General features: G+C 43.2%; 1 protein-coding gene across 1 annotated transcript in view; it reads right to left on the reverse strand.

Annotated features, from left to right (window-relative positions):
- Window positions 1-6380: 6380 nt before the first annotated feature.
- LOC144499451 (coiled-coil domain-containing protein 81-like) overlaps window positions 6381-19563 on the reverse strand; it is a 91021-nt gene continuing 77838 nt past the window's right edge. Inside the window, exons 13-15 of the mRNA XM_078221437.1 lie at window positions 16849-17072; window positions 12903-13028; window positions 6381-6510 (exon numbers count right to left, since the gene is read on the reverse strand). Of these exons, the coding sequence (XP_078077563.1) occupies window positions 6381-6510; window positions 12903-13028; window positions 16849-17072 (480 nt within the window). The remainder of the gene's footprint in view (window positions 6511-12902; window positions 13029-16848; window positions 17073-19563) is intronic.

Raw genomic sequence — 19563 nt, forward strand, 5'->3', positions numbered from 1 at the left:
GGAATTTGAAACCATTCCAAGATCCTTGTTGGTTCTGAGGCCAGTGTGCAAAGTTGAATTTGTCGGCAATTCGTACAGATTTATAACTGAAATCTACAGAAATTACATTTTAATTTTGAAAATTGAGTGTTTTATTGATTTTTCTCAAACCAAACCAAAAATCAGGCACAGGGAAATATTAAAAAATACACACAAAATAATTCTATGTTGAAAAGTAATTCATTTTTGCCATATTGAATAATGATACCACTATTATAATGGAGACATAAATAATGTAACATGGTTTTTTTTCCCCAGAATATTGCACCTGAAGCAGTACCATTTATTATTTGAAAAGTTGAATCAAAGTAGCACTTTCTCAGTGTAAAATCATAATACAATATACAATTCTAGAACATTCCTTTTTTTAGTTTCTAATCTATATTATTTATGTTAATAAAATTTCCAGAGAAGATATTTATATCTTATATTTTGTACGGCATTGCTTTCTGCCACTTAAGGTGGTTTCTTACCCATCACTTCACAGAAATAAAAGAATGTAAAGAGAATAATTCACTAAAATAATCCTTGCAGCCTGAATTTGGGAAGGATAGGACAGGATTAGCAACCTGTAAGTAATCCCTGGCTAATGTCTTCATTTGTTTTGCGTATAGGGAATGCTGAAGTACTGCTTTATGGTCTTCATCCAAAGCAAGGGGACAATTCATCCAAAGCAACATAATGTATATCTTTTATCATTGTAGAAGAATGGTGACCAAAACTATTCTCTCTATGCTCTGCGCAAAGTCACAGTTGTAGTTCTAAAAATATCTATACCCTCAGAAATGTTCTATGCTCATTGATAGTACTGGTGAACATGCAATTTTATCATAAAACATAATGGTAAATTAAGAAAGTGGTTTGCAAACTTTCATTGTTCCTCCTGGCCCCAGAAAAATCTATCCTGGCTCTTCCTTACCTTCCTCAGGACCTCCTCCTTTGACTTTGCAACAGCGGGTTTGCCAGATTTTCCATCTCCCTTTCTCAGCTTTTGGAATGCTAACAAGCCTTGACCATGAAGTTGATTTGGGACTCATCAAAACATAGAAAATAGAAACAGGAGTAGGCTGTTCGTCCGATCAAGCCTGCTGCGCCATTCATTTTGATCCTGACCATCAAATTCAATATTCTGATCCCGCCTTCCCCCCATATCGCTAGATCCCTTTAGCCCCAAGAACTATATCTAATTTCTTCTTGAAATTACACAACATTTTGATCTCAACTACTCTCTGTGGTAGTGAATTCCACACATTCACCACCCTCTGGGTGAAGAAATTTCTCCTCACCTCAGTCCTAAAAGGTTTACCCCTTATCCTCAAATTATGACCCCTGGACTACCCCACTATCGGGAACACTCTTTCTGAATCGACCCTGTCTAATCCTGTTAGAATTTTATAAGTTTCTATTCAATCCCCTCTCAGTCTTCTAAACTCCAGTGAATTCTAACCGATTTAGTCTCTCCTCAAATGTCCTGCCATACCAGGAATCGGCATGGTAAACCTTTGCTGTACTCTCTTTAAAGCAAGGACATCATTCCTCAGATAAGGATACCAAAACTGCACACAATACTGCAGGTGTGACCTCACCAATGTCCTATACAATTGCAGTAAAACATCCCTGTTCCTATACTCAAATCCTCTTGCAATGAAGTCCAACATACCAGTTGCCTCTTTTACTGCCTGATGAAAATGCATGCAAGTTCATCTTCTCTGGTAGATGTCATCAAAAAGTAATGTGCTGGAGAAAATTTAAATCTTTAACCACAACCAAACAACTAACAACTGGCATTTCTACAACATCTTTAATGTAGTAGATCATGTGTGCGACAGTTCATGGAGAATGTTACTAAACAAAACTTACATCAAGCCACATAAAGAGATATTAGGACAGGCAGGGAAACCAATCCAAAAGACAAGCAGTGACTAAATCAGGGCAGCATACCAGCAAAATTGCACATTGTGAATTCTGATGCTATTCTTAGGACTTTACAGTACTAAACGATAAGAGTTATAAAAGATTTCTATAAAGGTTCTTAACCACTTCTGCTTTAGAAGTAACTTTGTTATATTCAGCTCCTTGCCTTCCCCCAATTCTATATGAAATGTACAAAGGAAAGCAATGCCAAATACCGAAAGGTCTAAGAATGATGAAGTCGACTGTTAACTCTGATGTTTTATAAAACTCATCCACCTGGTGATAGAATAATGTAGTCCTGCTTTGTTTGGTGAGCTGGAGAACCTCCACTGCTGTCCACTCCTGAGGAACAGGATGAGGATCATCAAAGTGCGCACTGTCATGTCATTCCCCCCATCACCCCGCCCACAATAATAACTAGCACAGAAACTCTCATTTTGATGGGTCAGCATTCAGAACTAGATTGAGGATTACAAGCTTTGAGCATATCACTATGACAGCGGAATTATTGACAGACAGAGGATCCAGAGAGACCAGGCCCATGCTGATGATGGGCCTCTGGTGTCAGTCATGACCTATGGAATTGCAGTGAGAGGTAAAGTAATATCTGGCAACATTGCCAGAGGCAAATCAGTCATGTGCAGATGATGCAGGAGCCTATCTATGCCATGTCATGTCTCTGGTGTGTGAGCACATGTTGTCCTCCAACGAGTGGGTGTTGACCCTCATGGAGAACCAGATCCACCAGATCAGTCAGCGGATGCCAGAGATGCCTGCAGGTGTGCAAACCATTGCTTTGGCTATTAGCTCAACACTGCTCTGGGGGGTCTGGCGAAGGGTCATCCTGATTCGAAATGTTGGCTCCATTCTTGCTCCACAGCTGCTGTCAGACCCGCTGAGTTTTCCCAGTTTTTCTGGGATCACTGGTGTCCCCTCCTCCACCTTTGATAATCGGGGTGATGCCATTGTGCATTGAAAATAAGATTGGCTGGCAGCTGCATCAGGGAGTCCTCTCAGGATGCTTCAGTAGCAGACAGGTGTCCCTACCCCCACCCCTCCACCAGTGGCCTGAGCATCTCGAATAGCAATGGTGACCACGAGGAACCCTGAACCTGTACAGAATCTCCTCAGCAGGCTGGGGCCCTAAAGCGGACAGCCACTAAAGTTATCCCAGTTATGACAGCAACTAGCAGCCTGCCTCCACCTCAACTGCAAATGCAGGAATCGCATAGGGAAATAAATCCTATCAGCTAGTTCCCTGCACAGACTGTGAAAGTCATTTGGCGGAACGTCTCATCTCGAGAAATTTCAAACAAGAACCAAGTGGTCCCTTAGTTCGTGATGAGAAAGGCACTCTCCATCAGGTCCTTCCTACATGGCTGGAGTCTTACCTCATAGAGGTAGCTGTTCCTTCTGGAATGTAGCTTTGCAAAGAAGGTCGGGACAGAGATGCGGTGGTTTTTGCCGAGGTTCATCCTGGGCAGCCCTGTGACACTGGACTCGATGTTCCATGGGCTGATCCCAGGGATACACACCAAAATAAACATCAACTGTGGCTGGAGGACCATGGACATGATAAAAGTCACTCTTTGATCTGCCTGAAACTTGCTGGTCTTCCAGTGTAAAGAGTTGTCCTCAACCAAGTGAGGCAGTCTGGCATATTCCAAGGTCCAGGACTTATATGCTGTAGAACACAGTAAAGCTTGGGGCAACCACTGCAGAGATGCAATAGGGAAGATCACTATCTGAGGCCCTTCAGTCATAGTAAACAGAAGGGCTGGAAATTATGTTGAACCCCTTGGGCTGTATGCCTCACAAGAGTAGTGAAATTGTATTGAGCCATCTCAGAGTGGAATATGTTGCATAGAGAAAAGTTGAATTCTATTGTACTTTCTGTAATTTCTAAGTCAAAGTATTTTGTAATGTACTTTTAGAAGTGTTATGAATTAAGTATATTTTTGGGAAAAAAAGGGATTTAGGTTTTGAATGTGTCATTGATGCATTTTGGTTTCTTGTCTTTTGGAATGTATAACTTGCACCCTCATTTGCCTGCCTGTATGGAGGAGGATGGAGTCTGCTCATCTCCTCACAGGTGGCAATTTAATCTGAATGAAGGCCGCTAGCTGGTCCGAGTGAGCATTGATGGCCACATGGGTGCAATTGATCATACCTTACACTTGGGGAAGTCCTGAAATGACCCCAAAGCCATCAGACCTCTCTGTCCATCTATCAGAATTAGTGTGGAATATAAAATCACCAGCCCTCTGGAGCAATTTATTGTTCACCATTTTATGTAGTGATGAGCTGCTGCCTGGAAGACCTCTTACAAGGCCCCAGTGGATCCCATTAGGAGGTGGATGTATAAATGTTCAACACAGTGGGGACTTTCAGTGCCACAGGCTTTGGATGTCCACCGAGTCCAATGGGTCAGAGGTCATCCTGCAGCATTGCACACAGGTCGTTGATAGCCTCCCCTGACAGCCGTAGAGCTCTTTGGCACTCCAACCTCTGGAGGTAGTTCAGGTGTGTCCAGAAAACCTGGGGCCATGGTTAGCCCCATCTTGGGATGTGATTCTGCTGCCATCCATTCGACATTCTTCTGTGCCTTGCCCAGCTGGAGGCAGCCCTGCTGCAGTGGTGCATCTGGTGCCTGGTCTACTCTCCCTCTGCACTGCTTCTCTTCTGCTCATCTCACAAGTGGTAGCACACATTGGAAAGGCTTGGAGCTGGTGATAGTGAGTAATAAGTATAAAGCAATGTAATGCCAACATAGAGCATTCGGCAGGCATTTCAAGGGTACCAAGGTTGCTGGAAGCGAGTGTGAATCACAAGTCTTTCTTGCGTATCTCTCGATGGCTCTCATCACTGGTATAAGTGGCTTATCATCCTCTGTGCCTGCTCTGCCCCCTGCTCCTTATTAGATGATGAGTAACAGTCATCCAAATTATCTGGAGGAAAGGCCACCGCCCTGCACTGCAATGCTTTGGAACATGTCGGGAAGACCAGGTTGAAAGTCTCATGTAGCTGTTGCTGCTTTTGCAGGAAATATCCAGCGAGTCTCAAGCTTTTTTGACCCAATTCCACACTGTGCCTATGCTAGCTCCACTAAAAGACAGTGGCCACAAATGGTGCCCCTCAGCTCCCCAGAGCTCCCAAAGACTGCAGCCCCTCAGTTCTTTAAGGCAGACTCACAGCTCCTCAAAGGCTCCCTGCCCAACTCAAATGTTGCAATCCCATTGAAGGCAGTGCAGGATCGACTGACTTCCTCTTGGGAACCTGCTGCCAGCTTTAAGCAATCATGGATCTGACAGCTCATGAACACCATATGACACTTGTTCAATTCCAAAGGTAACATAAAATCTCTGTCAGATGTATGTAAATACCTGGTAATCAAGCACAATTGACTTCCCACTGCTTCTTAGCAGCATCGTCACCTTGTTACAATTCTGCCTCCAACATAATGTGTCCCCGACGTCCCGGCATCAGGCTTCTGTAACAGCATATCCTAATATGATTCTACCATCCCCTTGCCTCATCTCCCACTTGTGCAGCCCTTATTGAATTCCACCCAAACAAATTGCAGATCTATAGTATCTATAAAGTGCACAGCTTAGTTTTGCTTACCTTTATTTATGTCATCTATGGTTCTTATAAATAGCTAACCTATATTTCTTTAATTTTTTAACCTTTTATTAAGTTATGTATTTCAGCTGATCCGCATAAAGTTTTTACATTAAAAAAAGCTCAGATGGAAGTTGGTTATGGAATGCCAAGCACCAGTCATATTTTTAGTGTCCATAATTAGGTATAGAATGAATTCACTCTCCCATTTACTAACTGAGCCAAACCAATCCAAGATTTACTACAAAATACAAGTTTGACCTCAGCCAATTTTATTTTCTAAGTAAAACTGCTACATTTGGAGAGTATATTATTTTCAGATATAAAGATTGGATTTGTCAGAACTAACATGAAAATTCATATGAATCCGAGTTAGCCCAAATAGCCTCCATTCAGATTTCAGTGGCAGCTCCAAGTCGTTTCAACACAGATCGGATGCTACAGAAGACTAAAGCTGCCCTATATTAAAAAATGAATAAATCCAAATCCTTACTTCACATCTGACGATCCCAAAGCAAAATCTTTTTAGGTCTAGTTTGCCTCAATGTGCTTGAGGGTACAAATGATTGCAGAAGTGCCTGTGTTGCAATATGGATTTATTCTAAAATGGCGGAAAAGCTACTTGATTAAAGAAAACGTGATTAACAGTGCAACATATACTCCCTTGCAAACAGCAGCTCCACTGTAATCCAAGGGAAATATGCTTAGCCAGTTTACATCATTAATTCAGTTGCTGAGAAATATAGGAATTTCCATGATTTTGATGGGATTTGACTGTCCATTGTTATTATGGGTAAGTTAATTCATTAATTTGTTCCAGTTGTAATGAATGAATTGCTCCAAATATTTGTCTGCCCACAGTTTGATAAACGTCGTTTACACTGAAAGCAACGGCGGTATTTATTACATTGATCAAGTAGAAAACGTCCTCCAGCCCTGTGAAGCAAATTAAAAATAGTTAGCATTGGCTTTGGCTTAATGAACAATTCTAGGTTCCTAAAATACAGAATATCAAGTCAACCATCCCTCTAAATGAATCACTTTTTAAAAATTCCAATTTAAAATTTTACACAATTTTGTTCTGCTAATATTAATGACCCATGATATGTAAGAAGTTTACAATTTTTAATCCTTCCAAATTTACTATTAGGAAATTACATCTTTTGATTAGAAATTTAGGGAAAGATTTGAGCCCTCGAATGCAGGTGAAACAGAATGGCACCTAGAAATGATGGGGAGAATGGCTTACTACACTGTTCCCTCTGTTCCTTCCCTAGGACCTACCACCGGGCAGTCTCAGGGCCATCATGGTGGGCTCTTCTCATCTGCCAAATAGGGTGCTCTGACATGCTTAGGGCCCTGGCACAAGGTGGAGATTGGCCAGCTGTCCAAACACTGCTCATTGGGATAGGGTAGTGTGAGGGGGTCGATAGTGAGGGTTGGGAAGTCAGTTCGATACATCATTTGGAACATGCTAGGAGCAATACTTGTCGGATAACCATCCAGCAATATTACAACTCCAGTCAATCCATACCTCTGATCCAAGAAGGCCAGTGAACTATAGAAAATATGGCTCAGATCACCATCAGATTGCCACTACCCTCAAACTTCTCCAAGCTCCGACGTCCCTCACATTTCTTGTTGGGTATTCTCAGCCTGGCTTATCCAGATGTGTGGATTGCAGCATCCCTCAAATAGCTTCATCACAGCACTTTAGCATCACAGGAAAGACAGGGCATGCCCATTTTTTACGGTACTAGATAGCATATGGTGAGTTTAAATGTCCAGTGTGGATGTTGGTGACTGGATGAACGTATGAATGCTACTAAATGGGTGAATGGTGAGTGTATGAATAAGTGAATGGGTAGGGTTAAAGGATAGGTAGGTGAGTGAGATAAATGGAAAGGTGGGTAGGGGAAATGAGTTAAGTAGATAAATGAGTAGGTTGGTGAGGTGGCAGGTGGATGGTAGCAGGTATGTTGGGTGCCATGTGGGTAAGGTGGCAGGAGGGTGGGGCGGCAGATGATCAAAGTGGTAGGCAGGTGGGGTGGCAGGTGGGTAGCGTGGTAGATGAGTGACAAGTAGGTAGGTCAGCAGGGTGGCAGGTGGGTAGGTATGGTCAGATCAAGAGTGGTAGGCAGGTTGGGGGCTTGATTGGTTCAGTTGGGGGTTGGTTAGTTGGGTTGTTGGGATTAGGGTGGTTGGGAGAGGTAGTTGGGTCAGGTCAGTTGGGATGGTCAGGGGTGTCAAAAGTGGAGCCTTGGGGATGTGTGAATGATTGGGAGTGGAATGGTGGGGGGCAATTCTGTAGATACTCAGGAGTTAGACAGAAGTACCTCACCTTAGACAATTGCTTCCCTATTCAAATGGGATCCCGATCCCTTTTATAGGGCACAATGCCAAAATGGCTTTCTAGTCACAACATAAAAGACTGGCAGATATATTTCACTTTTAATGTAAAATGTCTCAAGGAGCATTATAGACCAAAATTTGACACTAAGTCAGATAAGGCTATATTAGGCCAGATGGCCAATAACTTGCTCAAAGAGGTAGGTTTTAAAGAGCATTGTAAAGAAGACAAGATAGTAAGGCAGAGGGGCTTAGGGAAAAAAAATTTCCAAAGCTCGGAAAGAGACAGCCGAGGCTTAGACATAAATGGAGCAGCAATTACAATCTGGGACATGCTCAAGAGACCAAAATTAGAGGATTGCAGAGATCTGAGAGTTTGAGAAGGAGATTAGAGAGATAAGGAGGAGTGGGCCATGGAGGGAATTTAAGGATGAAAATGTAAAAATCAAAGCACTGTTTAACGGGAAGCCAACGAAACAATGGGTGAAAGGACTTCATAGGAACATACGAGTTTTAGATAACCTTAGGTTTACCAAGGGTTAAATGTGGAAGGCCAACCAACAATGCATTGGAATAGTCAATTCTAGAGGTAGCAAAGATATTGTTGAGGGTTAAAAAAAATGAGTTGAGGCAGGGTTGATATCAAGTGACATTACAGAGATGGAATTATTCTTAAGGATGATATGGGTATATGTTCAGAAACATAGAAAAATAGAAACATAGAAAACTACAGCACAAAACAGGCCCTTCGGCCCCACAAGTTGTGCCGAACATATCCCTACCTTTTAGGCCTATCTATAACCCTCCATTCTATTAAGTCCCATGTACTCATCCAGGAGTCTCTTAAAAGACCCTATTGAGTTTGCCTCCACCACCACTGACGGCAGCCGATTCCACTCGCCCACCACCCTCTGTGTGAAAAACTTCCCCCTAACATTTCCCCAGTACCTACCCCCCAGCACCTTAAACCCGTGTCCTCGCGTAGCAGCCATTTCCACCCTGGGAAAAAGCCTCTGAGAGTCCACCCGATCTATGTCTCTCAACATCTTATGTACCTCAATTAGGTCTCCTCTCATCCTACGTCTCTCCAAGGAGAAAAGACCGAGCTCCCTCAGCCTATCCTCATAAGGCATGTCACTCAATCCAGGCAACATCCTTGTAAATCTCCTCTGCATCCTTTCAATCTTTTCCACATCCTTCCTGTAATGAGGCGACCAGAACTGAGCACAGTACTCCAAGTGGGGTCTGACGAGGGTCTTATATAGCTGCATCATTATCCCCGGACTCCTAAACTCAATCCCTCGATTGATAAAGGCCAGCACACCATACGCCTTCTTAACCACCTCCTCCACCTGCGGGGCCGATTTTAGAGTCCTGTGGACCCGGACCCCAAGGTCCTTCTGATCCTCTACCGTACTAAGAGTCTTTCCCTTTATATTGTACTCCTTCATCCCATTTGACCTGCCAAAATGGACCACAATGCATTTATCTGGGTTGAAGTCCATCTGCCACTTCTCCGCCCAGTCTTGCATCCTATCTATGTCCCTCTGTAACTTCTGACATCCCTCCAGACCATCCACAACCCCACCAACCCTTGTGTCGTCGGCAAACCCACCAACCCATCCCTCCACCTCCTCATCCAGGTCATTTATGAAAATGACAAACAGCAAGGGTCCCAGAACAGATCCTTGGGGCACTCCACTGGTGACCGACCTCCATTTAGAAAAAGACATTGTGAACAATGTAGGGCATGTGCCCAAGTGGCAAATGCTTGGCTGCTGTTATTGTAGTTCATGCATTGGGCAGTACCAGTTGTTTCATTGGCTTGTACTCTTTCACAACATCCAAAAAATGCTTAGGAGAATATTGCATGTTTACCCAGTGCCGATAAATAAGGATGTCCTGTAGTTGCAGTTGCGGCCCTCTGATCTCTACAGCAGGGGGCTGGAGGGATTTCAAAGAGGTGTCTAGTCCACTGGCTTGCTGCCCCTGGGAGGTGGGGGGGGGGGTGGGGGGGGGGGTCACCTCTGAGCACCAGCCACAGGCTTCAACCTCAGAGTGGGGCCCATCTGGCACAAGGAAAATCCTGCTGGCATCATCAATTGCCCCCCAACTCCCCCAAGCGGGCTCACAATTGTTACTAATTGGCTAACCTGCTGCAGCTGGACAGGGAGCCAATGTCAGTTTGACCCCTGTCTCCAGCAAGATCGCTCAGAGGCAGGAATGTGTCAGGTAGAGGAGCGCAGGTGCATCTTTCAGGGATAGTCCTCTCTCCTTCCTCCAAAGCTGCCTCTGCGCCGGCTGATAAGCTGCTGCTCTTAGTCACAAAAGCAGACATTTTTCCAAGTGAAATGTCATTACTGTCAATTACTGGAGTTTAGAATGATTAGAGGGGTTTTGTTTGAGGTATATAAAATTTTAAAAGGGATTGATAAAGTAAATGTAGACCAAATGTTTCCCCTTATGAGGCAATTAGAACAAGAGGTCACAGTTATATGTTGTGAGGCGGTAGATTTAAAACTGAAATGAGGAGGAATTACTTCTCGCAAAGTGTGGTGAATTTGTGGAACTCGCTGCCCCATAGCGCGGTGGAGTTTGAATCGTTGAATGGTTTCAAGAGGGAGATAGATATATTTCTAATACAGAAAGGGAAAGAGGGATATGGCGAATAGGCAGGGAGGTGGATTTGAGACCAGGGAGAGATCAGCCATGGTCTGATTGAATGGCAGAGCAGACTCAAAGGGCTGAATTTGCCTATTTCTGTTCCTAATTCCTATGTTCCAATGGAAAAAAAAATTGGTCATGTACTAAAAGGCCATTTAGGGCAGGTGGTAAGAGATTATAGGCTCCTCCCCTTAGCTTATATCACCTATTGTCACAGTTTCCTAAAAGATGCCTTTATTTCAACTTTCTCAAGGACAATTCGGGATGAGCAGAGCTGCTGGCCTAGCCAGTGACATCCTGTGAAAGAATTTTAAAAACTGCCCTCAAAAGATTAACATCCTAATCTTACCCAAGTATCACTCATCCATTTAACGGTTTCTGTTATTGTTTTTCCTCTGTCCATCTATGGTGTGGTCATGCAGTTTGTAGCGTTTATACCAAGCTGTGGGAAACTCTCTTTGCAGAACTCCTTTCGGTCATTCGGTTTAAACTAATTTGTCAGGGGAGTGGGAAAGGGAGTTGTAGTCCAGAAGTCAGTGAGGGTGGTGAGGTATTGGGGAAGGTATCAGGGTCAAGGGTGGGTACTGGTAGACAGGAAGGTGGGTTGAAGTGTGTCTACTTCAATGCAAGGAGCATCCGGAACAAGGTAGATGAACTTGGGGCGTGGATTGGTACTTGGGACTACGATGTTGTGGCCATTACGGAGACGTGGGTAGAACAAGGACAGGAATGGTTGTTGGACGTTCCGGGGTAAATTTTCCCTCGCTCTTCTTGGGATCAAACAGGACATCAATTTTCAAACAGTCTGGTTCGGTCCTAGATAAACAGATGGAGCCGATAACTAGGATATGCAGAATGTAATAAGAACTGAAGACAATGGCTTCCATCTTTCCAAGATTAAGTGTGTGCTCATCTGCTCATCCTGTACTGGATGTGAGACAAGCAGTCTGATAATTTAGCAACAGTCGAGAGAGATGGTGGTGAGACAAAGCTTAGTATCATCAGCATACATGTAAAAACTGATGTTGTTTTCATATGTTATCAAGTGTCAGCATATGGCTGGTTATGACTGGTTAAGAATGGAACCAGAAGAGTAATGTCCCACTCAATTGTTGGACACGTTCCAACAGCAAGTTGCAGTGCAAAACTTCAGAGAAAGTCTATAGACAAGTGCAAGTAAAGGCCAGCACTCTACAATCATGGGATGTGAGAATACAAATCACAGAATCGCAGATATATGGCACAGAAAAGGGCCATTTTCCCATTGTGTCCATACCAGCTCTGCAAATGACTTAGTGCCATTCCCCTGTCTTTTCCCTGTACCCCCACACAAATAATGCTCTCTTGAATGTCTAATTGAACCTGATTCCACCACTCGCTCTGTGAAAAAGTTTTTTTCTTGCATCACATTTGCTTCTTTTGATGACCAGTGATATTTTTGCTAGAATATTAATCCAGAAACTCAGCTAATGTTCTGGGGACCCAGGTTTGAATCCTGCCACAGCAGATGGTGGAATTTAAATTAAACTTTTAAAAACCTGGAATTAAGAATCTACTGATGACCATGAAACCATTGTTGATTGTTGGAAAAACCGATCTAGTTCACTAATGTCCTTTAGGGAAGGAAATCTGCTGTCCTTACCTGGTCTGACCTACATGTGACTTCAGAGCCACAACAATGTGGTTGACTTTCAATTGTCCTCCAAGGGCAACTAGGGATGGGCAATAAATGCTGGCAAACCAGTGACGCCCATGTCCCACGACTGAATTTTTAAATAAATCACTTTAAATCAATTGCCCTCTCATTCTTGAACCTTTTACGAGTGGAAACAGTTACTCCCTATCAGATCTGTCCAGCCCCCTCATGATTTGAATATCTCTATCATCTCCTCTTAGCCTTCTTTTCTCCAAGGAGAACAGTCCCAATCTCTCCAAACGATCCTCATAACTGAAGTCTCTCATCCTTGGAACTATTCTTGAAAAGCTTTTCTGCACTCTCTCCATTCTTCCTATAATGTTTTTCATAATTATTTAAAATGAATTTTTTCAAGGGATATGGGTGTCACTAGCAAGACCAGCATTTATTGCCCATCTCTAATCTCCCTTGAAAAGGTGGTGGTGGCAGTGAATAGACAAACTTTTAAAATTGGTGGGATATTCTGCACTGATTGAATGCACTGATTGAAGCTTGAAACACTTCTTTAAATGAATCACCACCATATTGATTCTATAGACAGTAGAATTACCAACTATGGGCACGAGATCAGATTGCTTTAAAATATAATCTGTTAGGTCTGATAGTTTCATTATCTTACTTTGTATATTGGTTTTCTTCATAATCTTTCAGTTGCTTCATTGTTACATTGTCGTTCCATGCTTCCTCTAAAGTTTTATGTATTCGTTGTAAATTTTCGTAGCGTTTTTTATGTTCACTTATTAAACTGTGGAAAACATTTAAATACCATTAGTCAAATAGCTGCAGATAAATGCCTAACCTCCTGCATAGATCTCATGTTTACCAAACCTTTCTGTCTCAGTGAATCCCAAGACAAAATAAGTAACATTTTTACATAGATAATTACCTCTTTTTTTCAGATAGTAACCTGTTATTTTTTTCTACATTACAACAGTGATTACTTCAATGGTTGTAAAGTGCTTTGGAATGTTCTGGCATGGTGAACGGTGATTGATAAATGCAGGTATTACTTACTTTTCTCTCTCATATTTAGATGGAAGAGAAATTCATGCTCGAGTCACTTTCCTGAACTTTGCTAGTACATGCAAGGAATACACAGAATTGGACTCTTGGCAGCTTTCAAGTTGATTGTCTGTTGTATTCCCTCTCATTGGACTTGTACATTTTCCTCATGAAAGCCTCATTCTCAGTCACTCAACTACAAAACTCACATTAAAATATTTTAACCATTTTATGACAATCTGAGCAATCAAGGACAAACATTATTATCTAAAATTAAATATTTGACATAAAGGGCGTGATTTTCCCAGCCCAGTGTGCTGCTCGAGTAGCTGCCGGGAAATGTAAGCGGGTTGGCTGTAGCAGGACACCGGTCGTGGCTTTCCCGGGTCATTTTTTTATGGCGTAATCAGCCTCGCGCTGGGAAACATTTAAATGCAGAAATATTTAAATCGCCATTTCCATGTCATTAGTGAGCCCGGGATGGTATTGTCCAGCCTCGCTAATGTTTCCCACCCTACTGGGGGAGGTTCCAATCAGCAGGGATTAAATCTGGTCTCCATTAACGGGTACCAGGCGTGATGGCCTCGCTGGTCGGGGCAGAGGCCCCCCCCCCCACCCCACCCGCCCGCCCGGGAGGTCGGGGTCATTGGGGATGCCCCTTGGGCAGTGGCAGCCTGGCACCCTGGCACTGCCCACTGACACCCTGGCACTGCCCACTGGGCAGTCAAGGGGAGGGCCTTCTGGGGCGGGGGGAGGGAGGGAACCAGGGGCAGGCCGAACGGTGGTGATGTTGGGGGACAGCTGCAGACTCTGCACAGTGATCAGTGGGGGAGGGTGGAAGGGAAGTGATCAGGGCTGGCCATGGGGGTGTTGGGGCCGAACATTGGGGAGGGGTGTCAGGCTGGCCATTGGGGTGAGGCTAGCCATTGGGGAGATATGGGGGTCGGAAATCAGGGGGATGGTTGGCGAGGTTGGCAATTGGAGGAAGCGAGGCGGTGCTGGGGAGGCCAGCAATGGGGGGGGAGCTGGTGCACATGCACCAATCCCTCTACTGGGAGACAGGTGCATGCGCAGTGGCCCACTCAACACACTGATGACAACCTCTCAGGTGGGATTAGGCCCCGTCCCCCCTACAGAGTGCCGGAAATTCCACAGAATGCTCAGTTCAGCTTGCAAGCTTGACTCTGAAATGACCCTGTCATTCATTCGCTCTGACATTTCTATCCTTGACCTCTGCACTGTTCCAGTCAATCTGATGTAAACTTGAGGCACAGCATCTCAACTTCCAATTAGGTACTTCACAATCTTCTAGACTTAACATTGAGCTCAACAATTTCAGACCATAGACTTTGCTTCATTTGCTTTTACATTTTTTATTTCAGTCAGCAGAACCTGCTATTTCTTCTCTCCTCGGCAGTCCCACGGAATCTAGGATGACTTGCTTCCACAGTAAAACTGAGTTCTCAGATGATTGAGGAGTCCAATGCATGATCAGCAGTTGTTCCAGGTCCCAATTTCATTTTAAAGGGTGGATGAGGTCTGTGCATGAGTTCTTTTAATGTGAGGTGACCACTGCACGAACATCCACATGGGATTGACGGAGAATGGCCTTGGTTCAGTGACAAGGGGGTCCAAGATGACTGGAGACCAGACTCCATTGATTGGGTCTAGACCATACAAACACACAAACTTCTTCTGTCCTCCTTTCTCCTTTCCACAGGACTTCTCTCCCTGGAACTCATTAAGTGCAGAGGGGCGGGACCATTAACAGCAAGAGAGTGTGAGAGCAGCAAAGAGGCTATTAACAGGGAGAGTGTGAGAGGAACAGACGGGTCATTAACCTGCTCAAGGCACACCTTTTGTTTGTTTCTTTTCTTGCCTCAAAACCACTTCCTTTGGCTCTGGAAAACTATTATTCTGTCGTTCAATCTCACCTAGCTTTCACCCTATCAGAGATATTCCTTTTGTCCTTGTTCACCCATCCAAGCTCAAAACCTATTACATCTCTAACTTTTCCCAGCTCTGAGGAAAAATCACATACCTTGGCCAGAATTTACCAGTCAGTCACGCCAGCTGGATGCTCTGGTCCTGCCGCAATGAACAGAGATTTGGCTGAGCGCCAAATTCTCCATCCTCGCTTGCAGTGGCGGTGGAGCATGAACAGCCGGAAAGTTCCGGCCAACATCTGTGAAGTTCCAACTGTTAACTCTGTTTCTATCCACAGACACTGCCATAACCTGCTGAGTATTTCCAGTGTTTCCTGTTTCATTTAATGTACCTGTAATTTACACAAAAACCTAAGCAATCTATCAGAAGACAGACTGAGAAAATGCATTGAAATGAGGTTGCATAGGAATTGTTAAACTACTTTTACAACAAGTAAATATACAAGACAACAGCTACATCAGATTATTCTTCTTGAACCAACACAATGTGTGCTCACCTGAAGTTAACAATGAATATTATACGTTACTCATCTCAATCTATTATCTCTTATTTGACATATAATTACTTTTCAAATTCTCTCTTCTGCATTCCATCTTTCTTGTAGACTCTTGCTGCCTGAGTGCCTCTCATTTTTATGTTTCCAATAAATGCTGACTGCTTGAGGGTCATTTAAACTTTTGGTGAAAGTGTAAACGGTGCCACATCAGCTCAACCATCCATTAAACAACTCACCCAAATTTTTATGTCAAATGAGCCTGAAGGCATTTCAAACCCTTTGTCTCCTTTCCTTTCCTGCAGATGCTGCAGGACACAAGGATCTCATCATTGCAGGCAATTACAGTTTGCTGGACTTATTCCTAAAAGGAAATAACTGAGTGTCATCCTATCCTTATAGTTATTAGCTCAAACACTGGTAGGTAATCTCACTGACGTTTCCCCTTCCTAATCCTAGTGCAGCTAGCTTTACTGTTCACAACCACAGGAAGTTGGATTTGTGTTATTTTTAATAACAGAAACAAAACATTTATATTAAAATTTGACTTGTCCTTGTTGGTACCTCTGATTTTATATTGATTAAGTTCATTGGTATACCCTTATACACCCATTAGCATGCAATTCCTGGTAACATCATTACTCATCTTTGTGGACCGCAAAAAAAGAGAATCTGATATTATTTATGTTAAAGCACTTACCTCATACCCTTTACTAGGCAATCAAAGTTCCCAGGGGCATATCTATAATGAACTCCATGTCACTCAGTTTTCATTCAAGAGAATAAGCAAGACATTATTGTATGAGAGGGAGAAGAGGATTGAATTCCTCCATGTCCCCAAATAATATGGACATATACCTTCAATCAATCAATCTGCACAGAAAAACAGTGCAGCAATAGATAGGGAATAAAAGCAAACCTGCTTATCTGTACTTCAAGTTTAAAGATAGTTTTTGAATCTAGTGCTCATTTGATAAGTAAAAATACAAACTGGTCAGAAGAATTGTCACTTATTAGTCCCAACTTTGTTAATTTGTTAGTGTTCATACAGAAATAAACACATATATTTATCTATTAAAAACAAGCCAAATAACAGAAGATTAGAACTAGAATATTAACTTACCTTTTTCTGTTTCTTTCCAGCATTTCTGACTCAGTTTTCTGTTCATACAGCTGCCTCAGAATGGCATTCCTCTTATGATCAGCTGCAGCCTGAATCTGTTCTTTGTAAAGGTGGTAAGCTTCTTGTTTTTGTTCTTCTGACCTTCCAATTGAATCAGCGCTGCCAAAGATTGGCTCCACGGAATCAGGTACAGATGCTGGCAACTGCCGTGGTTTATATTTTCTCTAGATATAGAAGGGCTAATGATTACATATATAAAGAATTGTCTCTTGTCATATTAACTGCAGCCAAATACCCATGATCATCGAGGTAACATGTTTAGGTCAAAGTAATGAATACCATGGCAGGCAAAATTTTAACTGCCAGCGGGAAGAGGGGTTTAGTTACAGGTGAGGCCGAAAAGTACCAGTGAGTTGGAAACCTGACGTGATCCAATCCATTTCTGGGTTTTGTCAAGTGCCTTTGGAAGGCAGTGAGAAACCCTATGGAGCTGTTGGGTTGGTCATAAAGGTCGACAGCACAGAAAAGGCCCTTTGGTCTATCATGTCTGCACTGGTCAAAAACAACCACTTAACTATTCTAATCCAATTTCCAGTACTTTGTCCCTAGCCCTGTGGGCAGCACGGTGGCACAGTGGTTAGCACTGTTGCCTCCCAGCGCCAGGGACCCAGGTTCAATTCTGGCCTTGGGTGACTGTGTGGAGTTTGCACATTCTCCCAGTGTGTGCGTGGGTTTCCTCTGGGTGCTTCTGTTTCCTCCCACAGTCCAATGATGTGCAGTTTGGTATTAGCCATAGTAAATTGCCCTTTAATGTCCCAAGATTTGTAGGTTAGGGAGATTAGCTATGGTAAATGTGTAGTGTTACGGGGATAGGGCGGGGGAGAGGGCCTGGGTAGGATACTCTGTCAGATGGGCTGAATGGCCTCCTTCTGCACTATAAGGTTTCTATGATTCTATGCCTTGGCATCGCAAGTTAGTTATTTAAATATGCAAACAAGTGATAAGTTATGACTTTAACTCAGGATTCTGTTTCAACAACTAGCACTTGGGTTTCCCAAGTTGTGTGGCACCTACTGGAGTCAAGAGGCAAGAGCACTGCAAAGACAGGCTGAAAAGCCTTTAAACAATAAAACTGCATAGCTGCTGTAATGGCTGCTGGAATGCCTATGTGAAAGGCTTGTGCTCACAGGACTTGTTCTGAGAACTTCATTTCATTGCTTTAAACGTGATTTCTAGCATTTTGGATGTCATTTCATCTCCACAGGATTTTATTCAAAATCCAAAACTCTTGCGTTGAACTTCCCTGCCATCAGCCTTCATTGCAACATAGGAACAACTTATACAGCTATAGCATGGACCTCTGTTAGGAATAACAGAATCAGCCATAGCAACAGCAACAGCACTGGGAGCCACAACAACAGCAACAACACCAACTGCACCAAGAGCAACAACAATATTACTGTGGTGAACCATAGTTGGTTACCACTATGAGTACTGAACCATAGATGGTCAGCACTATGGGTATTTGTAGATATGTTACTGTTGTCACTGTTGGGGTTAGGGTTGGGCTGTTCTACCTGTTGATATTGTTCTGTGGTACACTCCAGTTGGCTCCGCCTACCTGGAGAAGTATAAAGGTCACTGCACTGCCTGGTGACCCTTTAGTCTGGGATTGTATTGTATATAGTATGCTCCATTCTTGTTAGTAATAAAAGCCTTTATTTCCCGGGTACAATCTAGCCTCCCGAGTGATTTAATCGCGCATCAATTACCAGCTGCCTTCTCCAAAGCCACATCCTCCTCCATGGAACCAAGGGACTAGACAGGGAGCTCCAGCTCAATGGAGACAATATTCACTGCACATGATCTACAGACAGAGGATCTGTTTCCTCAACATGACAGAACAACAGTGCTTCAAGAGGTTCAGATTTTTAAGACAAATAATTGCTGACTTCTGCTTCCAAGAGGACCAGGTGGACACATATTGCCAATGACCACTGCAGGTTGGCAGATCGAGGGGGGGAATGCATCAAGATGTCATAAATCCCTGAGGTAAACAGTATGATTCTTGCCAGCAGCTATATAAACATTGTTAAGTATTTATAAACACATAAAAAAGTGGATTGCATCCAAGAGCCCATAAATTCCTCGAACAAACAATTGACCTCAGGTGCAAATCCCAGCAAGAGTTTAAACCAAGAACAATCTAAGCAATTGAAAGTGCTTAAAATAATTGCTTACCTTTCAAAACTCTTACCACCTCCATGCAGCTGGTGTAAAGCCCAGTGGCTGCTAAACCCTGGCTGCCTCACAGAAAATCAGGAAACCTTCAAGAGAGGGGCTCTTCATGAGACTGCCACAATGTAAATGAGATTTGAATAGGTTTCGATCCCACTTCCTTTCCCACCCTCGGGAAAATGGTGCAGAGCAGAAATGGCAGTAACCATTGTGTTTTTCCTACCTGCTTCCATTCCTGTCCAGTTCAGAATAGGAAAATTCCAACCCTCATGTCTGTACTTCCAACCCATTTTCCTCTTTCTTCCACCCCATGTTTCACAGATATATCCACAATGTCCGAAAAGTATCTAAATAAGTTGATCTCTCGTTATCATAAAAGGTCAGCTCATTCCTGCACTGGTTTCTTCTCTTGTGTTTGATCACGTCTTTGTTGAAGTTATATTTTGGTAATGTTTTGTGCTAATATTGTGACTATAT

This window comes from Mustelus asterias, chromosome 10, assembly GCF_964213995.1.
Source record: "Mustelus asterias chromosome 10, sMusAst1.hap1.1, whole genome shotgun sequence".
Taxonomy (NCBI): Eukaryota; Metazoa; Chordata; class Chondrichthyes; order Carcharhiniformes; family Triakidae; genus Mustelus; species Mustelus asterias.